Source organism: Empidonax traillii, unplaced genomic scaffold (genome assembly GCF_003031625.1).
Source record: "Empidonax traillii isolate 1590-97213 ecotype Southwest subspecies unplaced genomic scaffold, ASM303162v1 scaffold93:size1158651, whole genome shotgun sequence".
Lineage (NCBI taxonomy): Eukaryota > Metazoa > Chordata > Aves > Passeriformes > Tyrannidae > Empidonax > Empidonax traillii.
In genome coordinates, this window is record NW_020955286.1 from 340,478 (window position 1) to 351,696 (window position 11,219).

At 40.2% G+C, this 11,219-nt stretch overlaps 1 protein-coding gene across 2 annotated transcripts in view; it reads left to right on the forward strand.

Moving 5' to 3' along the window:
* The first annotated feature begins 175 nt into the window (after nt 1-175).
* Nucleotides 176-11,219, forward strand: part of TMEM87A (transmembrane protein 87A) — a 23,569-nt gene continuing 12,525 nt past the window's right edge. For both annotated transcript variants that reach the window (XM_027881694.1, XM_027881695.1), the window contains exons 1-8: nt 176-322; nt 1,339-1,396; nt 5,183-5,280; nt 6,076-6,192; nt 7,886-7,939; nt 8,044-8,100; nt 9,760-9,907; nt 10,628-10,689. In XM_027881694.1, the coding sequence (XP_027737495.1) occupies nt 191-322; nt 1,339-1,396; nt 5,183-5,280; nt 6,076-6,192; nt 7,886-7,939; nt 8,044-8,100; nt 9,760-9,907; nt 10,628-10,689 (726 nt within the window). In that variant the 5' untranslated portion in view covers nt 176-190. The remainder of the gene's footprint in view (nt 323-1,338; nt 1,397-5,182; nt 5,281-6,075; nt 6,193-7,885; nt 7,940-8,043; nt 8,101-9,759; nt 9,908-10,627; nt 10,690-11,219) is intronic.

The following is an 11,219-nucleotide window of genomic DNA, read 5'->3' on the forward strand; positions in this document are numbered from 1 at the left end:
GGGCCGGCAGCCGGGGAGCACTGCGAGCCCCGCACGCGGCCCCGTCAGGGAGTGACACTCGGGGGCGGTGACAGCCCGGGCCGAGGCGGGAGCGGCTCCGCCCAGCGCCGCTCCTGCCGACCCACGGCCGCCGCGTCCCCGGTGAGGAGCGGAAGAGGCGCGGCCAGCGCGGCGGCCTCCGTACGGCGGGATGGCGGCGGCGCCGCGTTGCGGGGGGCGGCGGCGGCCCGGAGCCGTCCTGCTGCGGCTGCTGGCGGTGCTGCTGCTGGCGGGCGCGGCGGGCGCCGGGCAGCGCTCCAAATGGCGGCTGCCGGTGCTCCTGGTGAGTGCGGGGAGCGCGGCCGGGCCCCGCAGCCGCCGGGCCGGGCGGTGTGGCGGCGGTCGGGGCGAACGTGTGCGGGGGCAGGGGCAGGAGGCCGTGGCCGCTCCGCGCGTCCTCCTCGGGCAGAGGGCGGCGGCCGAGGGCGTCCCTGCCCGGGCCGCGCCTCTGTGGAGCCTGACCGCAGCCGGAGCTGGTGCTCGGGCTCGGGGCTGTGGCTGCCTCTTTCCCCGCTGCCAACCTGGAGCCCTCTGAGGCGGGTCGGTCGTGGCGGTGGGGAGAGACTGCTTGTGCGGGGAATAATCCGATGGGCAGGGGAGGGAGCGCGGCCACTGCGAAAGCCGTGAGGCGCCAGGGAGGGAGGGAAGGAAGGAGGGAAGGAAAGCGGGAGTGTCTCCCCGGCTGGTGCCCAGTGTCGGGGGAGCCTGTGCGGGGAGAAGGCGCCCTGCGGCCGTGCTGGCGGCCCGCACCGGCGGGGCCTGGCGTCGGAAGAGCGGGACCGAGAGAGGTGCGGGCCTTAGGGAAGGCGAAGGGAATTTCGGCACTTCTGACAAACCGTGTGTGCTTGAAGTTGTGCGGGGGAAAGTTGTTTTGCCTCATATTAGATCTGCCTTTACCTGGCGGTGGGAGTAATGTATGCTTTCTCTGAGACCCTTGAGCTTCGGGAACAAAACTGAAGGATCACGGCGAATGCTCCCGTTGGTTCTTATAACTAAAATTTTTCTTGTTGAATAGTCCAGAGTGCCTCATCAGCAAGAAATTAGTAATCGTTTCAACAAATGTCAATGTGAAATTAATTCAATATGCACAATAAAAAGCCCCAAGCCTCTCGAAGCATCTTTTAAGAGTATGTTGAAGGGGTGGTGAAGCATGACTGGAAAGTCCAGTAAGTCTGGCTCCAGATTTGGCATTTGCTTTCACTGCTGTATTGACTTAAAACTCAGAATGGAAGATTATGTTTACTTAAGCTCAGTGACATTAAGCTTGCTAATTTCTTTTATGGTTTTGTTCCTTTGCAGGGGAAGAAGTTTAACTTTGGGAAAATTCTCTTCAGCAACACCACCATTTTCCTGAGATGTAAGTGGTTATAAGGGATTAACCTGCCTTTTCTGCTTTTTGACACTCCTCCTACTTTTAACATTTGGGACTTAAAACACAGTGAAGTGTTTAACTGCACTGGCTGCCATGACAGCTCCTCTAGCACTTTATGAAAGCCATAACTCTGATGTGATTAGGTCTGTTAAGAGCCTTGAAGCTTCCCAGTTGTGATCTGTTTAGGCTGGGGCAGAAATGAATGGCTCTTCAGGCCCTCTGTAGAGAGGGTAAGATGGGTAATAGGAACACCACTTATTTTCAGATAGTGGGTAATCAGGTGTGGGATGTGGTGAGCTGTACTGTGAGGTGTGCTTTTCCTTTTGAAAGACTTGCTGAGTTCCTCTGGCTGGGAGATCTGGTGCTGACTGGGACAGGGGCTGTTTGTATTGCAGAGTGACTGATGCCAGTGTACAGGAGGCAATGCTTGTTGAGGACTTGTACCTTTTTAGCTGAGTGCATCTGGGAGTGGTAAGGGAATGTTGCACATTATGGCAGAGCTCTCCTGAGAGGTGTTTTCTTCTCCTGATCTCAGTGTGTGAGTGTGCTACAGAGCAAACATGTTTGCAGCCTTTCTGTTTTTTCTGCATTTTGCCCTTTGCTGATCGGGCCAGGTCAATGGGTTATGTAGGTTACTGCTCAAGGGAGAATTTCTGTGAAATACCCTCTTACCTGTGAACATGAGCACAGCATTTAGGTGGCAGTAAGATGATGTAGTTGAATTGGGGAAGTGACTAGCTGACTTTGAAAAGCTTGGAATCTTTGCCATGTGCTTTGAGCACTTTGAGGGGTTGTTTGCACCATGGAGGGGGAAGCTGGTCTGCACCAGTTCTTATCGTTGGGGTGGGAGGAGGAAGCTGTTTGGACTCCGTCTGCTGATTGGGTGCTTACACAGGTACAGTGCCTGTGAATGCCCTTCTGCACTTGTGTCAAGTGGGGAAGTGAAAATCCCGTAAGAGACAGTGAATGGAATATGTGCCTGTATCATGTCAAAATTTAGTTGGTGCAGTGATTGTATTCTTTTTAACTGAGAAAATGAAGGTATTGTGGGGTTTAGCTAAGGCTTCTTGGTGAAGCATGTTGCTGTGCTGTTATGTTTAGTGCTTACCTTAACTGTTTTTTAGTTTTAATTTCCAATACCTGCTCTTCTTCAAATAGAGTTTAAGTGCCTTCATTGATTCCACATTAATCTGAAACAGGAGGCTAGTATTTGAGTGGTTGTTAGTGAAGACTTGTCATGTCAGGGCTTTCCCACTTGTCAAGTGTAGCTCAAATGCTAAGGTTTGTTTCTTGCAGTGAGACAATTGCCAGTTTACAGCTGCAGGATCAACAGGTAGGAATCTGCTTCTTGGGGAGAAGGAGGGAGTTTGAAAGGGCATTTGGAGCTTTGGTAGGTTTTAGGTTCCTTCCTAAAGCTTAATGGAAATAGTGTACTGTTAGTAACAGGGCATCTGAGATGTGAGTCCTTGCAGTGAAGTATGTGGTAAGTCTAATCCTGCTGAAATAACCACGAGAAGGAACTAAGGCATGAAATTTGTTTGTTAAACGGCAGATCTGGCGTTAGAATTTGATCCCTTGACTTGAACTGTACTGTGCTACTGAACTACACTGTGCTTGCAGCCTTTAAACAGGCCTTAAAATTCTTCAGTGAAGACACCTGTTTTACATACAAGTGTGATTAAAAGATTTACATGAATTTGGATAATGAATCACAGAAAGAGGAAGGAACAAAGGCTGTGAACTTACTCAGTTTCTCAGCCTTGATGATATTTAAACTGCATGTGATCCTGGGAAGCTTTAGCTTTGCATATTTTTTCTTTTCTGCCCATGTATCTGTGGAAACTGGTTTCCTTTTGTTTGGTGTCTGTTGCGTCTTCCATCTGCTGTGTGATGTTTATGTGGACAGTATGACCCTTCTTGTCAAATGTGATTGCTTATGAGTTGTTCATGGTTTTGGTGAGCACCTGCATCTCCTTTTCCACTGCCCCTTTTTTATCTCTTCTATTTTTTTTTTTTTTAATTTTGGTATGTGTGACCTGTATTAGTGTCTGATTCTTTCTGCTTCTGGCTGGTAAGACTGCTGCTGGCATTTAGTGTTGTCAATAACGAATTTATTTTTATCTACTACTTTTCTGAAGTGCTATTTATTCTAGAAGGCATTTGGTTTCTTGTTTCGGATCATGGTAGAAATCCTGCTCTCTGTAAATGAGCACAAAGACTGCATTCAAGTTGAATGTTGCTGGCTTTTTTCTGAAGGCTGAGGAACTTAGATTTCCATGTTGCTGAATTCAGTAAATGCCATGGATGCTTCTCCTGTCTTAGAGTACTTCCTTTTCAAGGTTTCTGTAATTTTGATATTTGCAGATATTGTGGATTGTTCTAGTCCTGACCTGTTTTACCTTTAGCAGGTACTACCGCTGAATATGTAGTTGCTTTTTTATTTTTAATAGATGGAAAGGTATTTGAAAGGTATTTAAAAGGTGTTTCTGAATATTTTTCTAGCTGTTTTTATATGTTCTTCATTTGATCAATTTTATTGAACGAGCCGTCGTCATCAAAGAATTTGCCATCTGCCCATGTCACTGCAATGCTTGTGTTATCTTTTAGTTTCTCTGTGGTGCCCTCTGCAACATCTAGGGCAATGAGGAACATGCATGCCTTGTTTTTGTGCTTACTAGAGGGTGTCGTAAGGACGCTCTTATTTTTCAGTAATTTTTCCTTAAACCTTTGCTATTAGGAACTGTTGTTGAGTTCTTAGCTGAACATATACATGCTTTAGTAGTCATGAGGTTTAAAGTGGGATTAGTCAATTAAGATTCCATGGCAGCATCTTTCTTCTAATTGCATTTTTTACCTGCAGTGGTCAGTATGGGAACATTCATTAAAAGTGTACATGTAACAAAGTCTGAGGTGAACGTGCCTGTAAAGTTGTGGGAACTTCTTAGCCCCTGCAAACGTGGTGTTAACTCACATGACTTTTGCCATCTGTTGACTGGGAAAATGCAAACATAATCATTTAAATGGCTCTTCCAGAATAATCGCTGCTCATTTTTTTAAGGGTGAAGCTTTCCTTCTTATGTCAAATTATTTTCATCAGGTTCTAATTTAATTTGAAACATAGAAACACATTTTCCTGACCAGGGTAAGGTCTTGGGTTTCACTTTTTGTGCATGTTGTTCTCTAATGAATCAAAGTGGAAAGTTGTTTTATTGCTAGTTTAGGTAGCATTGCAGCGTCGGCACGAGAGTTAATGTATAGATGGCTGTTTGTCTTTTGGGGGAAGTGGATGTTGACTCGCAAAATCTTACCTTTTAATTTATTTTCTTGGTGATGGTATTGATATATTTAATTTTTTTCTGCAAATTGCTCTTACTATTATCCTGTTCCTAGCTCTCTCCATTTGGTGTGTATGTCCCCTGTCTCTGAAAGGGAGGCCCTTTTTTTTTGTGTTGTAATCACTGAGAGTCACTGCTGTTCTCTTGGTATTTGCAGTTGCAGAAACATCCCTGATTGTCTTCAGAACAGAAAGTTTCCAAATGATCTTCAGTTCTTTAATAGAATTGTATGATGCTATGGAGGAATTCTGTGCTTGCTTTTATCACTGATCAGTAATGGGTTACTTGAAGAAAATGTTTTTCTATTGTTTTGCTTACAGTTTCACGTTTAAAATGTAATTATGATAGTTTTGCACAGATTGGAAGGAAAAGCATGGAAGGTAGGTGGTGTCTTACATGTTCTTATCTGGTGTTGTGTTTTTTTTTTCTTTTTTAGTTGAAGGCGATGAAAAAGCTTGTGATCCCTCCTTAGGTTTCAATGTTACTTGGTACTTAAGATATTCTGACTGCTACAATGAAGTCTTCAACTTCGGGGTAAGAATTGAATGGAAAAACATAGGTTAGATTTTTTTCAGAGGAAGCAAATCTGGTGGGGAGGCAATTGGAGATGTTGCTCTTGCGTTCACACTGCAATTTGAGCCTAAAAGACACGTTCTTCCATTGGAAGATAACAAATTTCTGGAATGGAATTGATCAACAGCTTGCTGCAATTGCTAACTTTTCTTGGGTTTTGGGTAAGGTGAAAGTGTGTGTCAGAATTGTTCTAAACCCAGGAGCTTAAATAACTATATTGACTAAACTAAAGTGTGTGGGTGTATGCTAGTTGAAAATACTTACAACAATGCTTAATGACAGTGAATAGAAAAAAATAAGTATTTTCATATTTAATCTAAATCCTGTTCTTTATGTACGCACATTGTAAATATTAGCAATTTGTATGAATGTGTAGTGTTTCTATCAAATGTGGTAGAATACAATTGTGCTTTATATGGCTTGTACTTTTCCTTATTTGTTTTAAATATTAATTATGACAGTTATAATTGCTGATCTAGCGCAAGACTGAGTCTTAAATCTTTAATATAATAATGTAGAGTTTGTTTATGTAGACTGAAATTTATGCTGGCTGCTGCACCTCCACTGTATTAATTCTTACTCAGAGTCTCGATGCCATCATTTTTATAGTCTTGTGTGGTCATGATGGCTTTTATTCTATTAAATTTGGTTCAAGAGTGTGTGCAGAGTGAAGCTCTCCAGGTCTTGCACCTGTCTACTTAGATAAACTATTTGAAATATTGGATGCTAACTTAAGTTCTACTCTATGTTTGGCAGGATGAACAAGCAGATAACTATTTTGGGACCACAGCTGAAGAGCATCCGGGTTGGTCGGGATACTATGCCACTGCTTCTCTTCTCTTTCCAAACTGCTCTGAGCTCTTCAGGCCTCAGGTATGCATAGAAATTTCACAGTTTGGTCTGTTGTCTCATACAGTCTATAGAGAAAGTGGTAATTCTTGTTAGATGTGTTAGCAACCTATCTAAGTGTCACTGTAGGTTGGGAGGTACCGCTTTTTATCTGTTTATGACAACCCAGCTGTGATGGTGACTTCTTAATTTTGCTTTACTTCTGGCTTGCTATTCAACATCTGGCTCACTGTGGTGGAAAAAAACCCAACCAAACCACTGTTCAATGCTTCTTTGTGGTTTTTTGTTCTGAATTTGTTTCATTTACAGGAGGCTTCTGCTAGTTGAGTACAAGTGGCAGCAGAGTAAAGATTAAAGATCCCGCTAAATTTGGGTCAATAAAGGATTGGCATTTATTGCTCATATAATGTTAATTTAGAATAATGGAAATGAATGTTGATAAATTAATTACTTAAGCACTGATAGCAGGTTAAAACTGAGAAATAGTAGTGCTAGTTTGAAACAATCAAGTGGAAGTGAGAAGACAATGCAAAATTAGCACCGGGAGCCAAGTGCAGGTGTCAGCCGTGCGCTGACTGTACATCGGCAGGCGAAGCTGTGCGATCCTGCTGATGACAATGGCAGTGTAACATGGTGTCTTTCTTTAGTGGTGTACTTAAGAACTCAAGGCAAATTGTGGAGTGTTGCATCTGTGTTCAGCCATTCCTGATTTGGACAAAAGTTTGTGGATAGAGAATACTGGGAAATGCCCCATAACTATTGAACTTAGTGTTGTGAGTTGTTTTTTGGTGGTTTCGGTTGTTTTGTTGTTTGGGTTTTTTTTTTTGTTTCCTCTTTTTATTGAGAAAAAAGACATGACTAAAGGTGACTTGAAAAGGGTTTTTAATAATCTCTTTGCAATGCCTGTAGTTCCTCTGATGTGCGAAGATAGCTTGAAGGGTTTTTAAAAAGAAAGAAAAAATTGTATGCTGCCTGCTTTTTATGTTTAATAATATGAGAAGTGTCAGTCTAGTTTTACTGGATTTTATAAAAGAGATCTTGTGGGTTTAGCTGTGTAGTATGAATTTGGGCATCTTAACTGAGTGTTCAGGTTTGTGAAATAAGGGTTTTAAAAGTCTTTAAGTGAATTATTATCCAAGTCCTTTGAAAAGTCTACTGAATTTCTAACAAAGTATATTCCTCTCAGATACTAATTTATAAAGATTCACAGAAATTTCTTTTTACTGTTTAGGTTTTCTCTTGTGGTATAGCTGTTTCACTAGATTTTGAGTCACCATAGTTCAAAAGAGTTGGTAAAATCTGGATCTCTAATAGGCACTCACTGATCTAGGAACTTTTTACTTTGTAGATTAAGGCAGAAATCTCAAAATCCTGTTTCTGTCTGTGTAGACTTCATCTAGTAATGGGCATACCCAACAGATACATATTTGGAAAATAAAATTAACTTCACTACTGTCATGTCTGTGGGTTCTAAAAATAGGTACCTGTTGTCTGAGGGGAGGAAAAGCAACTCTCAAATGACAAAGTATTAATCTAAATATTGCAGACTCCCTCCACAAATGGACAGTTGATTTATCAAAATGAAAGGTCTCTAATACAGCTGTTCAGAGAATAATCAAATTTAGTGGAAGCTGTTCTGGTAAGGCCATGTTAATGTGTAAAGTGCCTTTAAATGTTTAAGTGTCTATAAATGCTGTACCTTTCTTGTATCTTGCAGATTTTCTATAAAGAATTTGTTCATCCAGAACCTCTCTCCCCTGAGAAACAAGAGGTAATTTTTCTTTTCTTCTAATGAGTGAGTATAGTCACAGAAGAGATAGTTTTGGCATATTGATTTATCCATTTTTCTCTGATATGTTTTTTTGTTTCCCTAAGGGCTTGAAAGATAAGAAGGAGAACACAGGAAATCACACAATGGTGACCGATAAAACTGTATGTATACTGAATTTAAACATGGCTTGTAATCCAGTGGTCTTATTTGTTTTGTTTTGGTTTTTAAATTTATATTTATTTGTATTTATATTTATTTGTATACCAAGAAATTATTGGTAGCATATTCTATGGGATTTTTTTGACACCTGGAATATTTTAGCTTGAAACTGGGTAGTGCTGTGTGGAAAACCAGAAAACAGAAAAATAGAAACAGAGTAACTGCTTTTTCTGTATGTGAAATACAGAACTCATACCATTCAAACTGATGGTATGAATTAACAAATAATTTTCTTTTTCCATTGTAATTTAAAATAATAATTGAAAATGCCGGTTTTAAGTGGTGACTGATTCTTACCGAATACATTGGGTTTTGTCCTTAGTCAGTTTTTTAAAAACATTGTACCTGTTGACTGATTACTCCTGATTTTCAAATCTGTTAGTATTTTTATTACATATTATGTTCAAGACTCAAGGAGGAACAATTGTCAGAATAGCATCAGGTTGATTGTCCTGGATGCCAAGACAGAAAACGTATTTAACTCTTTGTGTAATTAGAGGCCATTCACTTTAAAGCTAAAACATAAATAGCTGTGTGTGCAGTTGTGAAATAAGGAATCAATGCAGCAAGAGATAGAGATATCTTAAAGGCAAAATTGGTGTACATAAATATATCCATTTTATTTTGAGTTTACTGTGTTTCTAAATAAGTTTTCTTTTCATTCAATATTGGCAGAAACTTGGTTTTTTTAATACATAATATTCTGTTGGCTTTAGTATCATAGAAGGTCTTGTAGTCTTGTAGGTCTTGTAGTCAGGAGGTTTCTTAAAAGAAATGCGTGCTCTTAATAAATGCATTCTCTGGGGAGGCTGTTATAAAAACAAGTCTTTGTGGCAGTTCCGTGGAGTGGCATACATGTAGATAGTCTTAGTTTTTACTTTAAAGCTCCTGGTAAATATTGCAGTATCTGAGATAGATAGAACTTCTTCAGTTGTGGAATTAACACTTTTGTATGCTAGAAATCAAAGAAATCTCTGATATGTTTTATGGTGCACATATTTATGTGGACAAGCTTACTCTGTTAGTTTATTGGCAGGATTTGAGTCTTACAGGTTTGAGAGCTGCTGCAGGGACTGCAGTAGTAGTGTCCATAGGAAATGACTACTATGGAAATGTCTCAACTACCTCTTCTATCTTACACTGTAAAATTCAGCCTTCACCAGGAAGCTGAGTTATATGTAGCTGTGCAGTTCCCAAGCAGTTGATTGCAGCAGGAAATACTTATCTCAGTGATGGCCTAGTGCTTCTAGTCTGAAAAGAAGAATTGGGGTGCTCTCCTGAGTTCTTTGTAGCTTTTGCAGAACCTTTGAGTACTCTTGCAATAACCCAGTATTAAATTTGCAAATTTGCAAAAAAAAAGCTGTGGTCATGTCCCAAGTCCTTGAGGATTCTTCTGCATTCAAACGACTATATTTTAAGTATTATGTCTAATAAATACATATAAAATTTACATATCAAATATTTATTAACAAGTTTTAGGTCTCACAAGAGGTAAACTTTATATTTACATGGAAGATATCATCCATGTATGGCTAGTCTACTTCAGTCTTTTCCTTGTCTTCTCACTGTGCAGTGTTTACATTTAGATGTTTTATTTTCAGGCAATGAATGCTGTTATCAAAACTTGGCGAGATGGGCCATATATATTTATTGTGCAAATTGGAAGTACAACTGCAAAGGATTCTATTACCAGAGTTAAAAGAATGGAGAGGACAACACCTTCCTCATATCAAAATAAGCTCTTTACAAGTAAGATAGCTGTCTATACAGAAGTACAAATATACAGCACCATTTTTATGTATTACCAGTCTAAGTGTATTCTAAGGTACTTTTAATATATACCCTATGGTTCAATTTTATAAGACACTATCACTTCACATAGGTATTGCTACAGCTCTTTCTTATCATAAGAAAATAGGTGCACGCTAGTGTCTTGAAGATCCTAAGACCATTGTTCTGTCTGTTTACTGATGGAAATAAAGAGTAATCACAAGCATTTCAATTTTGAGGCTTGGTGTTTTGTTTAAAAAATGTGCAGACCAATATAGTGATTTATGTTTATAAGCTCAAAACATGTAGAGCGCTAAGATCGTAATTGTTGCCTTGAAATTGTATTATAGGATATCTAACCATGCATTGATAACCTATTCAAACTTCAGAGAAGTTCGAAAATCCCCTAAAGTAGTGAACTTACACATGCTTCTGAGTTTTTCTTGTTACGCGTGAATCTCCAGCAAAAATTACTTTTAAGTACTGACATGAGTTAGTTGGTAATGGAGCGTGTAATTTTAATTGCATGCATTTAGCTGAGTGTCTTTTAAGCCTTAACTTTCTTTATTGAAGTGCAAGTTAGATTTAAAAGCTACGTGAAGACATGTAATTTCTTTATGCTTGAGTGAAAATCATTTAAGTCCTGGCTTCCTTCTTTTGGTTCTTGTTCAATTTGGTTATTGGATTGTCTTTTGACAGTGACAGTAGAACTGAAGGGGCCGTATGAGTATCTCTCACTTGCAGACTATCCTCTGATGATTGTAAGTAAACCAGCTTTTCTTTGATCTCTAAAATTGTCAGTTGATTTGAATGTCAATTAAATACTCTGCTTTCATATTTCAGGAAACACTGAGCCAGTGTCTCAGGAGAAAAAGTTACTTAGCAGAGAATGTTTTTGGATTTGGTGGGGTTTTTGGCTTTATTTGGTTTGAGGGGGTTTGGGCTTTTTTTGTTTGCTTTTTCTTTTTGTACTAAGTACAGGCTAGGGAAAACATATAGATTTCAAATGCTTGCACATGGCACTAATGTTGTCCTTCTCTGGATTGTTTGAATTAATGGATGTTGATTTGTAGTTCCTGAAGTTATCAGTATTATTAGCTCTAAACTGAGTTTTACTGACACATTATTATTCTCCTTAGCTCACATCTTACAAAATTTGCTATTCTGTGCTTTTGTTTGCAGCTACCCTTTCATTTGTCACTGCTTTCTTTGTCCTTTTACAGCTTAATCTTCCTTCCTCCACCAGCTGTCTTACACCCCATCAGGAGGTCTATAATACTGCCTTACAGCT